This window comes from Labeo rohita, unplaced genomic scaffold (assembly GCF_022985175.1).
Source record: "Labeo rohita strain BAU-BD-2019 unplaced genomic scaffold, IGBB_LRoh.1.0 scaffold_125, whole genome shotgun sequence".
Classification (NCBI taxonomy): Eukaryota; Metazoa; Chordata; class Actinopteri; order Cypriniformes; family Cyprinidae; genus Labeo; species Labeo rohita.
This window is the reverse complement of record NW_026127395.1, coordinates 136,235-159,917: the sequence shown is the minus strand read 5'-3', so window position 1 is coordinate 159,917 and position 23,683 is coordinate 136,235. Positions and strand designations below refer to the sequence as shown.

The 23,683-nt window shown below is 33.9% G+C and overlaps 2 protein-coding genes across 2 annotated transcripts in view; both read right to left on the bottom strand.

Moving 5' to 3' along the window:
* Positions 1-23,683, bottom strand: part of LOC127157904 (butyrophilin subfamily 1 member A1) — a 131,088-nt gene that overhangs the window by 33,775 nt on the left and 73,630 nt on the right. The window lies entirely within an intron of this gene.
* LOC127157908 (butyrophilin subfamily 3 member A1) overlaps positions 1,593-23,683 on the bottom strand; it is a 40,585-nt gene continuing 18,494 nt past the window's right edge. Inside the window, exons 3-6 of the mRNA XM_051101090.1 lie at positions 9,186-9,539; positions 7,170-7,442; positions 6,846-6,944; positions 1,593-2,136 (exon numbers count right to left, since the gene is read on the bottom strand). Coding sequence (XP_050957047.1) covers positions 1,601-2,136; positions 6,846-6,944; positions 7,170-7,442; positions 9,186-9,539 — 1,262 coding nt within the window. The 3' untranslated portion in view covers positions 1,593-1,600. The remainder of the gene's footprint in view (positions 2,137-6,845; positions 6,945-7,169; positions 7,443-9,185; positions 9,540-23,683) is intronic.

Below are 23,683 nucleotides of genomic sequence, written 5' to 3'. Positions count from 1 at the left end.
CAGCCGAGATGTGCAGCCTTCTTGTGATGCAGCCGTTCGTTTGAGAGGCGCCCATATATACGGTTTTTTAACTAAAAACGGCTCTGCATGGGGAGTCGATTCCATCTGATAAAAGTTTGCATTTATGTGCATAATCTGAGTAAACGAATACTAGATATAACAGAAAGAACATGAATGAGAGATTTTTGAATGTTAAAAGTAGACTAAATGCATAGGATACATGGTTACAAGGATAAAAAAAGATGAAATGAAAAGTAGTACTGAGACTTTGTTTTCTTTTGAAGAAAAAAAAACAAGTATTCATGTTGAATACTGAATATTTGTCAAATAAATATACATACAGAGGAGCTAGCAGAGACAAGACGTGAACTTTCTTGTTTGTTACCTGTATTTACAGTAATCTGGCTGTCGGGTCTCCGGAGCCGAGACTTGCAACATTAGTGTAAATAATATTTAATATTTAAGTTATACTGAGAAAGCTAATTTACTGAAATTCTATTTATACGTATTATTCTTCTTATGTTGACTGTAACTCCTAGAGCAGGGTTCCTCAGATCTGATCCTGGAGGTCTGATGCTCAGTAGAATTTAGCTCGAACCATGATCAACTTCACCTACCTGTGATTTCTAGTGATTCTGAAGACATTGATTAGTTTGTGTCGGTGTGTTTGACCAGAGTCAGAGCTAAACTGTGCAACTCTACAATCACCAAACTCAGCTCAGCTCTTCAGACTGATCTGAAGTCAGTTGCTATATCTTTTATAACTCATAGGATTTATGGTTTTCATAAAACTGAAGATTAAAAATCATAAACATAACATAGACTTACATTGACAGAATGCTCAAATGAGCCAAGACTATTCAAACTCCTACTGACAAAACTTCCAGAATCCCTTGAGATTCAATCAAGCTTCCCTTCTGTTTACTATTTCTAATCTGTTGAGACTCATTCAAACTCATTTAGCCTAATATTTCTATTCTATCTATCTATCTATCTATCTATCTATCTATCTATCTATCTGTGTATCTGTATAGCATCTATGATACTTATCAGCAACTTCATAGCAACACTCTAGCAACCATCCAGACCAACCTAGCAACCACCCTGTGTACCCTAGCAACCACATAGCAACACAACAGTAACCACCTCGATAACCAAGCAACCGCATAGCAACAACCTAGCAACTACCCTGAGTACTTTAACAACTGCATAGCAACACCCTAGCAACCACCTGGGTACCTTAGCAACCACATAGCAACACCCTAGCAACTGCCAGCAGGTACACTAGCAACTAGCAAAAAACACTAGCAAAACCTTTGCAATCACCCTAGAAAACTACATGTGTACCTTAGCAACCATATAGCAACATCATAGCAACCACCCTGAGTAATCTAGCAACCACATGGCAACACCGTAGAAACCACCCAGCAACACCTTAGTAACAACCCTAAGTACCCTATCATCTGCATAGCAATCCTATCAATCAATCTATCTATTTATCTATCTAGCTATCTATCTAATAGATTGTATTGCCTTTAGACTTTAGATTTTTAAAACTTTTTCTTTTATTTCAGATGATCATGTGAATTCACTGATCTCATTAGTAATCATCACAGATGATCAGTGGTGTAGAGTTTTCATTCCACCGATGCCCCAAACTAACAAATGCATAGAGTTTCTCATTAAAACACTGATCAGTGAAAGAGTAGATATGAGACTTGGACTCTACATCATTAAAGCAGACGAGACCCTTCTCATAATCCACAAACACACCGACCCTCTGAGGATTCACTCTCAGAGAAAGAGAGTAAGCAAAAGAATCACGAGCTCGATACTTCCCATATCTCCGTCCCACAATCCAGTATCCATTCTCAGGTCTCAGACGGATCAAACCCTTCCTGTTAACAGATTCTCTGGTCACTCCTAAATGCCACACAGTTTGTTCCTTCACCTGCACCTCATAGTAAAAACATCCTGAGGAGAATCCATCCTTCCCAACAACACCAAGACATTCATTAAATCTGTCTTTGTTTCCATCCACTCCTTTTGTTTGTCTGTTTCCAGATCTCACATGTTTCCCATCATCAGACACGATGAGATGTGGATGAGCCGTATCAGCATCCAGAATCACATTCACTGTGGAAAATATTGAAAGCTCTGCTTTACATTTGAGTATATAATAAATACATTGACAATTATTTATTTTTATAGGAATCATGAAAACTTCACAGGACAAACAAAATTAAAGATATACAATTAATTGTAAATAAATGGCATACATTATAATTTTGATGTATACATTTTGTTGTTCATTTTTGAAACCCCTTGTGTTAAATTAAATCTTTTTTTTTTTTTTTGGTCTTGCTTGTATTTAGTTATGTATGTAAAATAAATTATATATATATATATATATATATATATACATATACATATATATATATATATATATATATATATATATATATATATTATACCATGAAACAAGCCTTTAATTAAAATGTAAAAAAAAATAATTAAAATGATGCCTTTTTACTCACCTTTGTGTGAACTTAAATATATGGGAGCTGAAAACAGGAAGTACAAAGTTATAAAGGCTTCATAACAGAATTCATCTATCGATCAATAGTGAGATCAATAATTTCAATTATCGCTTGAAGACCAACAAAATAAAAGAAGACTCTCTAGAGTTTATATCTTATAATAAAATACAATGAATAGCAAACATATATGAATGCACAGCATATTCATTCATTGTTTTGCTAAATAATTTAAAAATAATACATTTATTTTTTAATAAAACATTCACCTTTGGGCAGAATTGTCTTCAAAAGTTGATCACGTTCTAAAGAAAATTCAGAAAAAGACGAGAAAAGAACATTCTATTACTTTTATTACTCTGACAAACAAGTTATGATCATTCAATCATGTAAACGTCTACAAGTGTACATCAGGGGCCATGAACCTGACCATGAAGCTGGATTAGCTGACTAGCCATGTAACTTTCATTTTAGTGTGCTCCAACTCTGGGTTTTTGCTAACATGAAAGTGGCCATAGTAACTTGCACTTCACAGATAACCTGCTCCAGGACAGGTTATGTTCAGATTAGAGATCTCAAACTGAAATTTGACCCATCAGCTTTGAGCAAACTGACACATCTGTGACACAAAAAAACACTCCCTCAGTTTCTCTTGGTCCAAATTAAAGGGCACTACATAGTAAAATATTTTAAAAACAAAATCATCTGGATTTTAGTAATTTAGATTATTTATTGTAATTACTTTATATGATTTACATAACTATTATACCCGTAATCTATTATCATTTTAACCATTTTAGTCTAATAGTTAAAGCTACAGTCTGAAACATTTTTTGCAATTTACAAAATGTATATAATAAGTGGATACATCATGAATCCATTTTCCAAACTGTGTTTTTGATTTATCCTGAATCACTATGGTACATCTATAAGTTTTATATGAATACACAATGTCTGTTAATTCTTACTATTAACTATTAATTACAACTGTCCCACTGACTCAAATAATGAGAAAGAACCAAATTACCTATCACAGCTATGCAAATGATACCCACACTGTAACAAATTGCTGTATTTTTTACAGCAAAATTATACAGAAACTTACCGTTTTGCCGTTTTACAACTTATTGCTGTAATTTGCAATGCATTATGGGATATACAGGGTTTTACAAGTGTTAACTGTATATTTCACTGTTAGCTGTAATTAATTTACAGGTAGGAGGTGTTTCACTGTATCTTAAATATTGTTACAAGAATGTACTGTGCTGTGGCATTATGGTATTTCGCGGGCTGATATGGTTTAAAATCTGGTGGACTGAAGCACAGCGGCAACAGCTGAAGATAAACGGCAATCGATTTTTTTTGGTAAGTTCAATTAAATTTACTTCCATAAGTATTAATTATTTCTTTTAATGTTAAGTAATTCATATATATAACGTTATATAAGGTTTATCAGGACATTTATCTTGGAGGGATGTAACGTAAAAGTTCTTGATTACAGTGATATTCCCCCAAAACGTTATGTTTAGCTATTTTGTAAAGGGATGTGTAGTTAACTTTATTTATCTGTTGCTTCAGGCGAGGAGGAGAAATGCGTTGCGCGCCATTTCAGAAAGCAGCCTAAGCTAAAAGGTAAATCGTTATCGTCATGTTAATGTTGATATATGCTGCAGTTTGTTAGCTTTATTTGCCTTTGCTTTCTAGAGAGTATTTGTAGTTTGGCAGGCACAGCATTGCTATCGAAGTGCGTGTGAGACAAAACGTGAATATTAACATCATTGGATGAGTTTCTCTGAAACGTTAAGTATATTTTGTAAAGGAATGTGTCGTTAACTTATTTTTTTATTATTATTTTTTTTTTGTCAGGCAAGCCGAAATATCACGGAGCTAAAAGGTACACAGTAAGTTACACAGTATTGTTTATGTATTCATTCATATTATAACAGAAATATTTGGATCAAAGTTAATATTTAAGATATAAACAGTGATATCTATGCTAGCGATCAAAATAGATCTTTTGAAAGTGTCCTGACGCTTCAAATAACGCTTGTGTCGATTTTATTGTTTCGCCACTAGGTGGGGTTAAGTGTCTGGTAAAAAATGTATTTGTGATTGAATCGAGATTCATTCAAAACCGCTGATTCATCCAGTAATGAAACAAGTGAAGTATTCAGGAGTGAGACATTAAATCATTCATTCGAACCACTTTTTGATAATTTACTATTAACAAATGGTGCAAAATATATTATAAATACATATTAATTAAAATGTTCAATAATTCAAATTCAAATTAAGTTATTCTGAATTCAGTTATTCTGAAAATTGTGGCTGCATTGCCCAAATCTGTTTTTTTTTTTTCTTTTTTGGATGAATTATTCCTTTGTAATGCATTACTGTAGTTCAGCAAATGCTTTTGAACTATTGAACTAGTTTTATTAAATTCTGCACATGCTTATGTTTGTCTGACTGATGTTTGTGCAGATGTTTTGTTGGAATCAACCCACACAATGGCACCAAGACAGGCACATCAAAGGTTGGAGCAAAAAAAAAGTGGCAAGGTACAAAAAATGTTAAAGAATGTTAAATGTTTAAAAAAATGGCTAAATGTTTGTTAGAGTATTCTAGGTTTAATGAATCAGCACAGTCAGTAGCATTTGTGACAGTGTTAAACATTTATTTTTTTAAGCAGAAATACTGTATGACTTGCTGTGAGTTTTAACTGAAGTCAGATTCGTTTTGATACCAAAATGCCATTCTGTTGTTTGAGCTTAAAGGGATTGCCATCATTTACTCACCTTCGGTTGTTCCAAAATTCTGAGTTTCTTTCTTGTTTTAAGATATTTGAAAATGTTGGTAACCAGACAGTTGACAGTAGCCATTGACTTCCATATTTTTGCCCTATTATGGAAGTCAATGGCTACCATTACTTGTCTGGTTATAAACTTCATTAAAATATAATCTTTTGTATTCAACACAAGAAAGAAACTTATAGTTTCAGAATAACTTAAGGGAGAGTAAATAATGACAATTTTTATTTTTAGGCAAACAGTCCCTTTAACTTTTATTTAACTATTGCTTTATGCTTTAATCTTGAGTTGTTTGTAGTTGTTTTGTAACAGCTGATTTTTGATAAGTTTTTCTGTAGTTGCAAAAGTAAAATTATGTTACCAGTGACAGTGCTGAAGTGTTGTCAGGTGTCAGCTTTAATAAAGTTTTCTTACAACAGCTTTGAATTTGAGTGATTATTTTTTAAAATCTTTGTTTTAATGCATTCACATCAGTACAATGGTAAAGAGCACAGTACAGTTCACAGTTAAAATAGTTATTTACAGGAATTTCATAGTAAAAATGTTACAGCTACATCTTGGCTTTTGTTGAATTCACAGGATTTTATTGGCAACTTTTGTTGCCAGGTAAGTACTGTAATTTAGCGTAATTACAAAAAAAAACCTGTAATGCATTTTTACGAGTTTAATTTTATAATCCTGTAAAAAAAAAAAAAAAAATACTGTATTTTTTAAACATCAATTTATTGTAAATTGCTTAGCAGTATTATACTGTAATTAATTTTACAGCAATTAGCGGCTATTTTACGGGATTTTATTGGCAACTTTTTTGCCAGTAAATTATTGTAAATTCCACAGTACGTTCTTTACAGTGCAGATCTACCTAGCCTTATTGCCAAATGACTACAGCCCCACTGACTCCCTCTGCCAGTGCACTGATGAAATTAACAGATGTGCCAAATCTTTCTTCAGTTAAGCAAGGTGAAAACTGAAGTAATTGCATTAGGAAACAAAGATGTTTTCAAGGTGAATCCAGACATTGGGGTCAAACAACTAAAAATCAAGTCAAGAATCTTGGAGTGATTCTAGAGTCAGACCTTAGTTTCAGTATCATGTCTACAAGCAATAACTAAATCAGCATATTATCATCTCAAAAACACTGCAAGAATTAAATGTTTTGTTTCCGGTCAAGACTTGGAGAAACTTGTTCATGCCTTTATCAGCAGCATGGTGGACTGTTGTAATGAACTTCTGTCCGGCCTGCCTAAAAGACAAACAGCTCATCCAGAACGCTGCTGCCAGGATTCTGACTAGCACCAGAGCAAATCACACCAGTCCTCAGGTTATTACATTGGCTTCCAGTTATATTTAGGATTAATTTTAAAGTATTATTACTCATTTATAAATCACTCAATGGCCTAGGACCTCAGTACATTGCAGATGTGCTCACTGAATATAAACCGACCACTCAGATCATTAGGATCAAGAAATACCAAGAATAACAAGAAAACAAGCATTTTACCTCTGTATTTATGCACAAACACAGCTATCAGTATTCCAGCAATCACACTGAGCAAAACAATCACAATCACTGGTGTCCTCCAAGAATTAAACATATTACCTATAAAACAGAACAGTAAGTCAGCACGTTGTGTACATCAAACTATTCTGACGAGATGATTAAACAATATATAATGTTCAATTCTGAATGGTACATACACAGTAAAATGTTTTAACTTTACATAATGTAAAATACTAAGCTGATAATCATTAAATCTTTTTACTGCATCAAAAATACCATGAGATGATGACAAACAATTACAGGAACAAAAGTGTCAGTATTTACTTGTTGTGATCATCAGTGTCTCCCGCATGTGATGCTTCAGTTTGACTCTGCAGTGAATCTTGCTGTCTCTCTCATATACAGTGATGGTGTGTTTCACACTAAATCCATCTATTTTTCTTTGCATCTCTGTAGTTTCTGAACTCAAACTGACTCCTTCACTGTTCAGCCACTCAAGATCAGGTTCAGGGTTCCACCCTTCAGATTCACACAGTAGATGAAGCCCTCCTGAATGATCAAACCCATCTACAGTGATCACTGGAGGACGTCCTACAGCTAGAGACAAACAAGTAGTATATTCTGTTGTCATTCTGGCTTTTTTAAGTCAGTTAGAGCATGTTAAGGCTGGAATAAACTACACAACTTTTGCCCCGATTTACAGTCCAGACAAACTGATGCTAGTTGCTGACAGTCAGAGCCAGTCTGCAGATTAGAGTTGAAAGTTTTCATAGAAAATTGGGTAACACTTTATAATAACGTTCAGTAGTAAGTCATTTATAAGTGATTAGTTAATGATGAAATAATCATTTACAAAACATTGACAAATGATTAATAAGTGATATGCTAACAATTTGTGTATGTTTTGTTAATTCATTTGCAAGTCAATTACAAGTTCATTTACAAGTAATTAGTTAATAAAGAACTAATCATTTACAAAACATGACTATGTGTTTATAAATAATTAATAAGTGATATGTTGAAAAGCACACAAATGCAATTCTTCTAAAACTATTTTTTTTTTAAATAATAATAAATTATTTGCTGTCAACCACGTAAACCCTTTCTCTCATCAGCACAGACTTGTGTTCTGTGTGGGGTGTGTGGGATCTAGTGATAATGTGAACCAGTTTTACCCTCCAATGAAGATCACATCAGGTGCACAGCGCTAAAATACTCCATGTGTTTACCATCTTTACCCTCACCAGTCAGCCCTTACATTGCAGTACACACAACAAATATTCAAAACCTGTAAACACATGAATAAATCATTTACAAATCTTTCTGCATCCCCTATTCTAAAGTGTAAACTACTCATTAGCTGTAAATGTTTTACAAACTTACAAACTTTACAAAAGTTACAGGTTGTGTGGGTATACACACTGGTGGGGAAAGATCTACGAATGATGAGTAAAACATTTACAACTGATGAATAGTTTACACTTTAGATTAGGTGATGCAGAAAGATTTGTAAATGATTTATTCATGATGTGATCTTCAATGGAGGGTAAACATTTCAATGATTGACATTTCAATTGTTTATAATTGATTAATAATATATTAACTAGTAACTTATTAACCATTTACTAAGGATCTGTTTGATTATTTCATGATATGCTATTTTTTTAAAGATAACTTATGACAGATTTGTAAATCGTTAGCATATTACTGAATCACTTGTGAACATATAGTGATGTTTTGTACATTTTTAGTTCATCATTATCTAATCACTTGTAAATGATTTATAACTTCATCTACAAAGCATAGATAAAAATACTAACATATCACTTATTAATCATGATATGAATGCATAGTCATGTTTTGTAAATGATTAGTTAATTATTAACTAATTACTTGTAAATTACTTGTAAATTAATTAACAAAACATACACAAATTGTTAGCATATCACTTAGTAATCTTTTATAAATGTTTTGTAAATGATTATTTCATCATTAACTAATTGCTTATAAATTACTTACAACTGAACGTTATTATAAAGTGTTACCGAAAATTGTGTAGTGTATGGTGATGACAGACTCTTTCAGCTTCAGAATCTGATTCCATCCAGTCAGAGGATATCAAACATGTTTCATTTTCTTTTTCAGTAGATTTTAGAGTGCATATCACACGTCTCCAACAAGGAGCACATTTCTGTGAGTTTGCTGTGATCCTCATTTAGTGTATGATGGCCAGTTTTTCTTTGTGTCTGTAAGTGTTTGATGCCTTGTGTTTTAAAATCTGTTCATATTTTAAAAGTCATGTAGTGTATTCCAGCCTTTAGTTTTCAATAGTTTTCTCACCTTCAACACTGACATTAACAGTGGCATCATCAGACCAGGATTTGGACTGAATAAAACACTTATAAAGTCCTTCATCAGAGACTCGGACTGATGAGAGTTTGAGTGATGCGTTTCCTCTCTGTAGTTCTTGATGATTCAGTTTTGTTCTTCCTCTGTAGGACTGAATATGATTTGTGTTTTTGTCTACATGATCCTCATAGAGATGCACTAGTTGTGAGTCTTTCAGATCAAGTCTAAACCACTCCACTCTCATGTCCACAACACTGATGTTGGGTTTGACTGAACAGGGCAGAATCACATCTTCACCAGCTACAGCAAGAACAGGATCTGTAGGACCCACTACTTCATACTGCTCTGTAAAAGAAAAAGAGACCAGGTCTAATTAAAAGTGAAACTACTTTAAGTTGAACTGTCACCCTTTAAACGGAAAGTCATAAAAGTAGCCCATAACTTGTCATCATATTTAAATGTGCACAAGTGTGAATGGGACTTTAGGGCTACAGCGTTTTCATGTAAAGCAGCAGTTGTTCTTCTCCACACATCAGCTCTGCATTTGATAATTTGAGAGGCTTCATCCACCACATTATGTTGATCTATTTACATCTTTGCTTCAAAACACTGCCTGTGTGACTTTATTCATATTGTTTTATGGCTCTTTGTAAACTCGATTCTAATTGGTTAATATTTCTGAATAATAACGACTGTTATTTGCAACACTGACCACTCAACCAGGAAACCTACAGTTTCATAATTTTGCACTGTGAGTGAGCTGGATAGTATCACAAAAACTATAAATTAAACAATAATTATATATATATATATCCACCTCAATAAATATACTATCCACCTCAAGAGCGGATGCTGTCATTTGTACAGTTTATGGGTCTGACTTCTGGTCTTGTTATGTAATCAGATTCCAAAAATTAAGTACTTGTAATTATATTAAATTTTTAAAATACTTGTAATCAGACTACAGTTACTTTTTATGGATCACATAATTACATATTATTTACACAATAACAATTATCCATAATTTGTTTCTTCCTCTTTTTGACCTTTTGAATTTTTCTTTCTTAAATAGTCTACCGCTTATATACACTCAGTCTTCCAGTTTTGTGGGCATTCACACAAAGATCAGCTATTAGTCAGGTGGCGACACAGCATTTAACCACTGATTTACAAAAATCATTTCAGGGTTAAGAAGTGTTTCAACATTGCATCAAATACTGATGAACACATTCATTTTTATTTTAATTTTGACTAGGTTATTTAACCATGTATTATGTCTTTAAAAGGCTTTTGTATTTCAAACTCATTAAAATGCACAAATTCACAAACATTTATTTGTAATCTGGTCATCTTTTATCTAATATATTTACTTGAAGTACATCTGAGACTTTAGAATATGTTAATATCACAATTTCACAAGTTCATTGGTTCTCTGACATGGTCACCTGCAATAATTAAATATGTTAAATAACACAAATAGCCTTTATGCATTTAATCCCATTTTATTAACCAATGTCTTTGCTGCTGACCTTTGAGGATCCAGTTCAACCATACTAATAACAAAAATAACTTTAGATAAACTAACATTTGTGTTTCATTTTTTATTGCTTGAACTTTCTTCTCCTGCGTGAATGTACTTTGTCTTCAGCCGAAGATTATTCATTTAAATTTTTAGTATGAAAGGGCTTTTACATTTGCTAAAAATATAACTTTTTATATTAAAAACTAACAAGCCCAGATTTAAAAAGCAAAAGTAACACAATGCATGACTTTCTATAAAAAGTAACTGAGTAATGTAATGTTACTTTTTTAGGGAATAACACAATATTGTAATGCATTACTTTTAAAAGTAACTTTCCCCAACACTGTTTGTACGTAAACCCAGCTCTGTGTACAAAACAGTTTGTTTTGCTGCTTGATGTTGCAAATTGGTGTTATCTCAGTTATTAACACACTGGTTTGTAGCCCAAACAGTTTTACCATTTACAGCATGATGTTATTCTTCTCGTTAGTTCCCTATAGTGGAAGTCTTGCCCATAGGCTTACTTTTACATTGAAAAATAAGGTGGATAGCTAGCTCACCTGGACAATGAATCAATTTGAACACACACTTCATCTCTTTACATGTGTGTGAAAAATTACCTGATCTCGAATCTGAAATTCCACTAATAATCAGCAGAGTCACACAAATGAACTTCATTGCTGGAGGACACAGATGATGAAAAGAAAAATATGAATACAAAACATTATAATAAACAGACAAGTGCCGCGTTAACATACATGCGTTTTGCCTCCGAATACTTGCACATTTACACTTATGGGCCAAATACAACATTTTACATACACATCTACAATCAACAGGTTAAATTAATCCAGACAAAACAAGACACAAATGTACTTTGTGTATCTGCATGTATAGCTTTATTTGACCTTTTTACAAATTTATTTATATGGTTTAGTATCACTTTATAACCTACCTAACCATTTATACGCATCTAATCTCAAGTCACACTCATGATAGACACAGTTGTTCAGGAAAATGTTTTTTGACTTACCTTCAACTGAACATCGCTGTGTTTACAAGAATTTCTAAATAAATTATTGATTTGATTATATGGTTAATAACTAAATGTTGATAAGAGAGTTTGTAATCTAAAGGTGAATGTTCCTGTCTTAGTTTTACTTTCACCTGTAACTAAACAATCTACCAGATGACACGCCCTCCACAACACTATCAGATCATAACTGACTAACTGAACATTCTCTGTTACAGACGTGTGTCTTCAGGTTGGGTTTGCACGGTTTAAAGCCTAACCTACCTTTGTGAGCGCTGTATTTATTTATTTATGAATGGATTTAAAGTTTATTATTATTATTATTATTATTATTAGGATGGTTTATATTTTAATTTCTATTTATGTAGCTTACAAAGCTCCACTCAGGTCACACAGCACAGTCAGTTTTTCATCAGACACTTTTTTATTCTCAAGAATTAATGACATATTTTAATTTATTTCTGAATATAATAAACAGAACCTACATTGATTTATAACATATTTTGCCATTATTTTAATGTTAATTAATCAAACAAAATAATGTATGACTCTACGATATATTATATCGCTATGGTGAAAGTATCAGCAACCATATACTTTTCTATCACCTAATCCTGTAGTGTTCTCCAAAAGACCCTGGAGAAACCACATGCAAAACATTTTTCACACAGGCATGTATCGAACTCCACGCAGACGTCATCAATGAGTGTCCGCAGGTCCTTTCAGTCGCTGTACTCCTGTCACGCCGTAGTTTCCAGACTTCAATAGGTCAAACTACAGCAGCAGCAGAAGCAGAAGCAGAAACCACAGCACCAGCAGAAATGTTCCGATCATTAAGTTCACTCATGGGCGTCGCTAGACCATTTTTAGCCCCCCTAAACTGACCACTCAGCCCCCCCTAAAAATTTTTGATTAGCTCCCTAAACTGTACACGAATTCGTGATCGCCTCAGTCCCCTTTAAATTTCATATGAAAATTGCTGCAGACTTCGATCGGCTCCTCCCCGTCTTTCTTCGTCTTTCTTTTTCAGCGCGTTCTTCAATTCGCAGACCGCGGTAGCGCCGAGCGGAAAACAAAGAGCAAAGACTGTGTTTGTCGATAGATTGTTATAATATCTACATCTGTGCAGAAACAGTGTATAAAATATCATGGGGGAGCAATCGGTTCCCCATCTACTGTAGCCTTCGTTTTCGCTGGGTTCACCCCTCATCACACCACAGCTGTTTCCTCCAGCGAAAATGAAGCACATAAACGCATACTTTATAAAACGATCATGTTGCCATTTTTATTTGAAAATTTTACTTTCAATAGTTTTGTGGCAAAGAGGTTTGCATACTTCAGCTAAGGAGAGAGGCTTGTACTAGAAATGCGAACAGTACAATTCTGTATTTGTACAAAACAGGTGTGTGTGTGAGAGAGATCAGAAAGACTTGTATTTTGCTTATTCAGTACTCAAATGTTATACCTATCTATACAATACAGTGAAATATTGCAATAAGTATAGTATACCACCCCTATTAGTCAAACATTTTATTTATTTATTTTTATATATATTTATTTATTAATTTATTTATTTAATTATTTTTTGTTATTATACCCTCATTGGGGGCTGAGCCCCCCTAAAATTAAAATCCTAGAATCACCCCTGAGTTGACTCAAATACTCTCTGAATGTCTCTCAGAGGGCTCATGTCAGGCTGTTATCATCCAGCAGAGGGGTCGGGAAAAGAATTCAGTTTCAGTTGTTTAATAGCTTATTGATGACCCTTTAAATTAATATGATCAACAGATCAGAACACAGCAGCGCCATGAAATATTATAACAGGGACAAATGATTTTGGATCAAACAAACAGGCTTTTAGTTAAAATGTGTATTTGTCTCATTGACAAAAATAAACAAAATTTTTGCAGAATAAGTCTTTTGCTCAGTTGGACATTTTCAGTAGTGTAATGAGATTCAGTAAATAATCCAAACATTTACCTGCGTAAATATGCAGATGTAAAGACTGTCGAGCATAGACAATAACAATTATCAAATCCAAATCCCTCTTTTGTTCAATAAAACATCAGTGCTGTTTAATTTTGATGATTCTGACTATTTTTCTTCAGCAGTTGATACTAATGTCAGACAGCAGCTTCATCACACCAGACCTGTCAGACTGTGGATCTCCAGCTGTGCTGGTGTCAGTGTGTCTCATCACAGCTACAGCACACAACAGACTGAGAGCACAGAGGAGGAGACGCTCCACAGCATCATCAGTGAGACAGAGAATGTTCAAGGTACAGAGAGATTCAGTAACTTATCCATATAAAGCCTGCTGTATCATACTTGTTTTGTGAATTTCCAAGTCTGATCTAAATGATCAACATGCTCAAAACTTCTCTGTCATCTGATTGATCGTTTTTACTATTTTAGTGAGTCAAAGGCCTTTTAGTATCTAAAAATGTCCTCCTTCAGGTCGTGGTTTACGCATCTTTTTGCTGTGCAATCTTTTTAACTTTTTACTTTTATAAAACAAACATAAGAATAATTTTTATATTGTTAGTAATATTTCAGGATGAATACTTACTATACTGAATAAAGCAGACTTTTTTAAAATCATGTTAAAATGTGAGTGTTAAGCATGTTGATCTCATCAGGCTTTTGAGAAATGTTTATTTGTCAGTCTCTCAATCATTGTATTGTGTTGCATAATATGTCTTAAAACTACAGAGCTTTGATCATAAAACTAAGCATGTAAATATCATCTTACTAAGACATTATTGGAGATCCAGAGTGACAGCTGATATTTATATGCGTTTTATGTATGTATTCTGATTTAATGTTTTAAAAATCTCATTGATTTACATTATAACCCCTATCAGAATTAAATATCATATAAATATCAGCATCTGCACTAAATTGCACATTTTTGCTCAGTTTGAGCCTCTGAATAAATCTGTTGTTTTTTTCCTGCTTGAGTTTAAGTTTAATATTCTCACTATATTAAACTATATGAGCCATAAAAGCCTGATGTATCAAATAGGATATACAACGTAAAACACATATGCAATCTTTTATAATATCTTTTGTGTAAGGGCTCTGACTGTTCTATTTAAAGCTTTACAGGGTTAAAATGAAGTATCTGCTAGCATATGGAAATTGTCAGGATGTTAAAACTCTGTTGTTTGTTTGTTCAGTAAGGATCCTACTCCAAACACGAGTTCCAGGCAGAGACAAAGAAACTGCTGAATATTGTGGCCTGATCACTGTATTCTGAGAAAGAGGTGATACATTAACCAAAAACAGATGTAATACTGTGAATTTTGATCCACTTTTGAGGCACCGAAGACTGTATGATCCTACAGGACTCAATCTAGTGCTTAACCAACACGTCTTTCAATCTGATCATTTGATTTCATCCAAGTTGTCATCATTACAGCTGTATTATGTATATATCTGCAATATATTGGCCATCCTGTATATTTATTTTATCCAAAACTAATCAAATAATTAAATATTTTTAATCAGCTTCATATGGCTAAATATTGTAATTTGTGACTTCTTGGAGAAGATTTTACACCAGGGGTGCTCAATACTGGTCCTGGAGATCGACTTTCCTACAGAGTTCAGCCCCAACCCTGACCAAACACACCTGAACCAGCTAATTAGGATCTCAAGGAGCACTTGATAATTACAGACAGGTGTGTTTGATTAGGGTTGGTCTCATTGAACTCTTCTAGATTTAGTTATGCCTCATTAGCTTACAATTTTACTGTGAATTGGAATATTATATATATCAATTGCAAATATAGCACAGTTTCACACACTGTCAGAAAAAAGGGTACGGTCGGGGTCCGTTTGTGACACTTAGGGTACAAATTGTGAAGTTGTACCCTCAATGGGTCATAGTCGCACCTTAGGGTACTCATATGTACCATTTAGGGGTGAAAAGGATACAAATATGTTTCCAACTGTCAGAGGGTCCATTATTGGACCATTTAATCCCCAAACAAAGGTACAATCACTTGTGTGACAACAGGAGTAGGCCAAAGTGTATGAAACAGTCACCCCAAATAGATTAAACAGAGAATATAATCATTTTCATGAGTTGTTGGTTATTTGGAAGAGATGCATAAAATAACCAAATATATTTAAGAGCCCACATCTTCACTGAGTAGTTCTGAACAGTACACAAGCACATGACATTTTGATTATGCAGATCATCAAGATAATAATTTTTAAACATAAAGCACATGCATTAAAGGAGGCTGTATTTTTAATTGTAATTTTAAACTGATATAAGAGCTGTGTTAAGTTTTGCTTTTAATTTAGAGTTAAACAAATACATGTACTAATCTTTCTTAGCAAAGTCTCAGTGTATTTAACGTTTATTTAACATTACATGGTGAACTACTTTGCCTCAAAGTTGAAGCACGCATTTTCGCAGCCACTTTTCTTTAAATTCTTGTCGTCCAATGGGATTGTACCCCGCGCGGTGCATTTTATGCGCGCGAAGAAGTTGAGATTGTGCACGACGGTTATTCGACATCATGGCTGACTTACTGCGGATGCTGTCGACGGAGGATCTTCTTCGAAAATTGAAAGAAGCTGGAATAAACGTCACTGAAGACGAAGCAAAGAAATTCAGAGGTAAGTTGTGTTTTAAGTACTGTGAAAATCCGTTGATTCAAGTTCACTTGACATTGCGTGTGTAGCTAGGCCTAATGTTACCTGACGCGTGAGGGAAAACTTTCTTCGAAAACACTGACCTGACAAAACCAACGCATTATTACATTTAAGCTTATTGTTATTATTACAATTGTTTTTATTATGTAGACAGAAACTAAGATATACATTTTCGCATAACTTATACTCTACAGCGAGACAATGCTCAAGACGCTGAACAGGCCATAGAAACAATTCAAAATCATCCTGTTTTCTGTGAATCGGCAGATATAATATTCAGTTTCCCAGAATTTTCTTACTACTCTAACGTTAACATTAACCGTGTTCACTCCGGACGCGAGCCTGTCCGGGTTTATTTTAACGTCTCTCCTAATCAGTCTGAAATTCTATGATTTACGAATATAATCCGTGTTGATTAATATCGGTTTTATTTGGTATACGTTCTAAACATAAGAGTCATTTGTCCTGTCACATCGAGGAGTAACGTTACGTCGGCATTGAGCCCTTCCAAGGACAACAAGTGAAATGTGTTTAACGTTACCGTTATTTATCAAAACTGGTAAACTCGTGAAATAAGTTCTTTGAGCTGCTAATTTAAATAATTTTGCTTCTAATCAGTCACTCTCAGAAAAAAAATGCATTTTTCTGTTAGTACGTTAAGTATACATATTGGTACCTTTTAGCTTTTGTACCTTAGGGTACTACCCAAGTGACAGTTTTGTACCTTTTTCTGAGAGTGTAACATTATGCCAGAGGTTCTCAACTGTGGCTGGCGAGATCCATTTTCCTGCAGAGTTTAGTTCCAACCTTGATCAAGCTCACCTGCCTGTAACTTTCTAGTGATCCTAAAGACCTTAATTAACTTGTTCAGGTGTGTCTGATTAGGACTGGAGCTGAACTTTTTGCAGGAAAATGGATCTTGCAGGCCAGAGTTGAGGACCCCTGGTGTATACGTACAAAGTTATTGTGTATTTTTCATTTATTGTGGATTAAATGTTAATTGAAAAAAACATTGATTTTATAGTTGCTGTTAACCTCAAGCTGACACTGATCATTTTTTTTTTCTTTTAGAAAATGAGGTGGATGGGGAAACAATAGATTGTGGCCTCACAGAGACCATGATCTCATATTTATTTCAAGGCTCCTTTAAAAAACAGGCCAAGTTTAACAAATTTGTACACGAGCTGAAGGAGGTGGTTACAATAACACTAGAACCAGTGCCAGCAGAATCCTATCAACAAACTTTGACTACAGAAATGTAAGTATAACATTATGTATTGTGTATTATATTTGTCCTATGTTTAGTGGTTGACTGATATAGAATTTTCTTATGCCTGATGCCGATATCTTAGAAAGTAGGGTCCAAGTAGCAGATGCAAAGAAACTCAGTTAACATGCTGTGCTAAACATTCAAAATGTGGATTTTTTTTTAATATTATTTAATATACTGTAATTTTTGAACTTATACATTTTAACTTCTTGATTCCGTAATCCTATTATAGTATTTTCCCAAATCTAGTAGTTGATGAAAAAGTATAGTGTTTGCCTTTCTAATATTAAAGTGAACAAAGCAAACACTGTTATTTTTTGTTTATCATCTGCTTTGTTCATTTAAAGGAGAAATTCACTTCCAGATCAAAAATGTACAGATAATATACTTACCCTATTGTCATCCAAGATGTTCATGTCTTTCTTCAGTCGATAAGAAATTCTGTTTCTTGAGGAAACTATTTCAGGAATGATCTCCTTATAGTGGTCTTCTAGTTTGAACTCCAAAATGCAGTTTAAATGCAGCTTCAAATGGCTCTAAATGTTTTCAGCTGAGGAAGAAGGGTCTTCTCTACCGAAACGATAGGTCAATTTATATACTTTTTAACTGTTAAACACTCATCTTGTCTACTTTAAGACAGCTAGGGTATGTTGAAAAACTCCCAACTTCAAAATCACCCTACATGGCTGTAGAAGAACCTAACCGATGTTTACAAAGTGAACATACAAAGAAGATCAAACGCCCTTTGCAAAAAAACAGTGATGTAGGATGAATTTGAAGTTGAAAATGAAAATGAGAGGGGAGTTTTTCGACATCCCCTAACTGTATTGACCCGGATTACACAGACTACACATGCTTATCGCAGAGACAAGACACAACCAGCATTTTCTTCAGTATTGAAGTCCACTATATGGAGATAATTCCTGAAATCTTTTCCTCAAGAAACATAATTTCTTTACGATTGAAGAAGAAAGACATGAACATCTTGGATGACAAAGGGGTGAGTAAATAATCTGTACGTTTTTGTTCTGGCAGTGAACTTCTATAACAGTTCTGTCTAGTAATTTATCTTTAACTATTTACCCAGTAACAGATTACTCTAAATTGAAATGTTGACCTGCATTCTCTGTAAAGCTGCTTTAAAATGATATGTATTGTGAAATGCGCTATACAAATAAATGTGATTTTAAACTATTAAATGTAGGTAGGGCTGTGCAAATAATCAGATGCGATTATCATGTGCATCTTGTAAGTAATGCCGGTTCTGTGATTAGTTGTAAATCTCATTTACAAAGCAGCATTTACATTTGTAGTAAATGCTGCTCCATGAATGAGCATGTGAATTAGATTTAAGACTAATCACAAAACTGGCATTACTGAAGAGATGTGCATGATAATCACATCCAATTACTTGCACAGCCCTAAATGTAGGCGTGGAATGGAACCTAAGGTGCTCACTGCTCAGGCGCTGGCCTGTCAGCACTGTCAAAATTAGTAACAACAGCCAAACAGAGAAATTATAAACTGATGCCGATATTTAAAATAGGCCAAATATTGGACAATGTGTCAGCTTTGGCAATATATCAGTCGACCACTACTTATCATTATTGGTACATGAGTAAATATATACAAATATCAGAGTAGAAAAATGTTCAGCATACTGGCTAATCATCAGTATTACAATGCAAGTTCTTAATTACTACCCCATCCTCACTGCAGAAATGCAACTAGTGGAAGACTGCCTGCTGGATTTGCCATTCCACCCTTTCCTAGAGAACTTCAGGCCAAGCTTGATAACAAAGAACCATGCCAGAAGTCCTCTAAGGATAGACACAGAATCATTAGAGTTCTTCATGAAGCCATGATAGAACACACAATGTAAGTCAGCAACTGGTAAAGCAATATAAATACTTTTAATACATATCTATAAAGCAATGCTTTGTTGAAATTTTTTTTATTGACATTTAAGTATTTATGTTACTTAAAAGTAATAAAACTTATAGAATTATTTTTTTATTTAATTGGAATTTCTAAGGGGCCAATTAGTTTTACTTGAATCTTTCAGGTATCCAACCAATGCAGAATATGTGCAGGTGGCAAAAGCACTTATTTTGAAATATCCTTTCCTAAAGGATCTTGAAGGGAATGGCTATGTAAGTTACAAGGAATGGCAGACTTTGCATTAAGAGTTACATAAGGTCATTGTTCCATGAATGATATGGTCTTGGATATCATTTATATCTCAGCAATTTTAATTGACAGAAATTGGTAGTTCTGTTTATGTGTTTACAAAAATGACATTGGCTCAAAATCTCTCGGCTGGTTTCCCTGAACTATACTATATTTTTCCCTCTTGTGTTAGCACACTTGGCACCAGTCCCTCAAACGCAAATTTAAAACTGAGCGTGCACCTCTGGTCCATGATGATGAGGTAAGGAGGAGTAAGGAGAAGTTTGGGCACAAAAAGTGAGACTCTCTGAACAGTCACCAGCAGCCTGTCGCAGATCTGAGTCGGAGGTAAGTGGATTCCTGTAGTTCAAACAGTTTTTAGTCAATATCCAAATAAAAAAGGAGTAATTAATTAAAGAGTAATTGAATTAGGGCTGCACAATTTCCAAATCATAATTTTCAGTTAATTTTACTTGTGCACTGACAAAATGTTGCTATGGTCCTCAGTTAAATCTTTGCAATTTCATCAGTGTCTTTTAGGTCTGCATGAAAAACTAACATTACAATGTTTTGTTTTTCTGCAGTTTTAAGCAGTATATACTGTGATATGAAAAACTAGAGAAGATACAGGAATTTTCACCAGATGACTTGAATAGATTTATTAATCAACTCAACCAGAGGTCACTGGCTAAAATTTTAGACTTTGATTTTAAAAAATCTGGTGAAAGAAATCCATTAATGAAGAAAGCCAAAATATTAAATGTCATTGATGTATATTTACTGAGTAATCCACTATTTTGTAGAGGGGGGTGATTACCATTACAATTTCACCTGAGATTTTTTTTTTTGGAGGGATTTGTTCACCCAACATTGAAAATTACTCTGTCAATAAACATCCATTACATTTAATATTTTAGCTTTCATCACTATTTATGTTTATATATTAAATTATTATATTATTAAATTGTAATAATTTCATGGTATTGAGGTCATAGTATTGAAGGCTCTTTCCACCTTCAATACCATGACTGAGGTGCCCTTGAGCAAGGCACCGAACCCCCAAATGCTCCCTGGGCGCTGGAGCAATGGCTGCCCACTGGTCTGGTGTGTGTTCACAGTGTGTGTGTTCACTTCTCACTGCTGTGTGTGTGTGTGCACTTGGATGGGTTAAATGCAGAGCACCAAATTTCAACCCATTTGCATGAAATATTTTTTTAAGGAATTCATTGTGCAGCCTTTAAATTGAATATCTCTCTTTGTCATCATAAAAAATATAAGCTAAGGAAACAGTGAATGACGTCATGTATTTTTGAGGTTTAACTTGTATTATTTTTAGTATTATTATTATGGACTTCTACATTTGATCCACTAGGCGATTGCTGTCATTGGTGAGGATGCATCCTCTATTGAGGGTCATGTGAATGTCCTGCATATCCAGTACAGCAAGATGCGACCAGACACCTTGGTGGTCAAAGACCGAATGCAGCGAACCTTTGCATGGAGAAGAAGGGAGATAAGAGATGGAATGACTGTGGAGGATACACTTAAGAAATACCCTTTCTTAAAAACACCCTCAGGGGTCAGTGATATCACAGATTTTAAATCAGTTCTCTCAGCCTAAAATAAATGTTGAATGGTGATATAAACAAACAGTATGCTAAAATGCTAATTTACATTTTAAACTATTTTGTAAAAACATTGTAATTTTCACTGCTTCTCAATTCCAGTCCTGGGGTCCCCCCTGCTCTGAGCTTTTTGCATGTCTCCCTTATTAAACACACCTGATGGAGATCATCAGCTTGTTAGTTCAGTTCATAGATCTCTCTCCTGATGAGCTGATGATTTCGATCAGGTGTGTTAAATAAGTGAAACATGCAAAATGTGCAGAGTAGGGGGTGCCCCAGGACTGGAATTGAGAACTACTGTTCTAAACCTTCAGATAATCAAATATATGCATTCAAGCTTAGAAATATTTGTACAGTGATATTACTAAAGCTAAATGGCAACGTTTAACGTTGGCAAATTTTTTTTTTTTTTTTTTTTTTTTTTTTAGGTAATGTGAATTATATTTCTCTTTTTGTCAATTTTCAGTTGTGTGATGAAGTTGACCGGATGCATTCATCAGCTGTCAGTTTAAGCCAGCGCTTCAAGGAAGGCTTTACCAGTATTGTGCCAAAAGTGCTTGAGCTTCAAAGAAATGCTCCATTGGCCAAAATCTACAAAGAAGCAAGAGAAGAGATGCTTGCTGAAGATCTACCAGGTATTGACAAAACATTTTGTGATGTGTTTGAGCTTTTTTTTTTTTTTTTTTTTTTTTTTTAGAGCTGATAGTTTTGTTAATTAAAATTATAGGTGCTCAGCAAATATATTTGTTGAAAATTTGTGCTTAGTGTTCATACAGTATCTCCATGAGAAACTGTCATCTAGCAGTGGGTGATATGACCAACATCTTGTATCATGATATGAGTAATTGTATTTTATGATAATAATACATCACAATATAGTTATTTTCGCAGGAAGTAAGTTTACTTAAAGGAGAAGTGAACTTCCACAACAAAAATTTACAGATAACGTACTCACCCCCTTGTCATCCAAGATGTTCATGTCTTTCTTTCTTCAGTCATAAAGAAATTGTTTTTTGAGGGAAAACATTTCAGGATTTCTCTCCATATAGTGGACTTCTGTGGTGCCTGCACGTTTGAACTTCTAAAATGCAATTTAAATGCAGCTTCAAAGGACTCTAAATGATTCCAGCCTAGAAAGAAGGTTTGCTTATTTATTTTTGCTTGTTTTTCCTCAAAAACATAATTTCTTTAAAACTGAAGAAAGACATAAACATCTTGGATGACAAGGGGGCGAGTACATCATCTGTAAATTTTAGTTCTAGAAGTGAACTTCTACTTTAAAAAAAAAAAAGTATCTATAAAAAATACTAGTCTAATGTAGAGTAAAAGATTTTCAAACCTAAAGTAGAAAATAATAAAATCAGAACTAAATATGTAATTACAAGCTATAAGACAAAAAAATTACAACAGAAAAATAAATTGGATGAATAGAATAGAATAAATTAAAAATAAATGGAACAAATTAAATGTAATAAACTTTTTTTTAGGTGTGATTGCTGTACATTATTAGGCTGCAGTTGCTTTAAAGTGTTAGTTCACAAAAAAAATGTCATCAATTGATCACATTGTTCAAAACCCTATTACTGTTATTCATTTTCGAAACACAAGTAAAGATATTTTAAATCTGAGAGCTTTCTTTTCCATTCAACTACAACTTTGTTGCTTTAAAAAGTTCATAAAGTGATCATAAACTAATCAATAAGAAACCATTCAGTCCAAATTTTCTGAAAAGACTTGATGGCTTTATATGATGATCCGATTTAATTTAAGACACCGCACTGTAACATGCAAGTGTATAGCAGTGGAGACAATAGTCCAAATTTTGTTTATTGCCCACTCCTACTCTGATCAGCAGTTCATGGACCTTACTGAGCCTAATTATTTTAAAATTTAAATAAATGAATAAGAAAACAGGCCATTTATAATATTAAATTATTGAAAAGTACTTTCTTTATTTTTACAATAGATTCTGACTTTCGTGCAGCACTGATTCTGCTGCCCCACATCTTTAAAGAGAAAGCTGAGAGCTTAGTCACATTGGGAGAGGTATGGAACTATTTGTTAAACTCTCACTTTGTAATAATCTGATACAGGTCTGGTTATGTAGTTGTGACAGATGTTCCATTATTTTACTAATAGATGTTTTCTTTTCTTCTCACAGTGTGATGCTGATAATCCATACCCAACCATACAGTTGGTAGA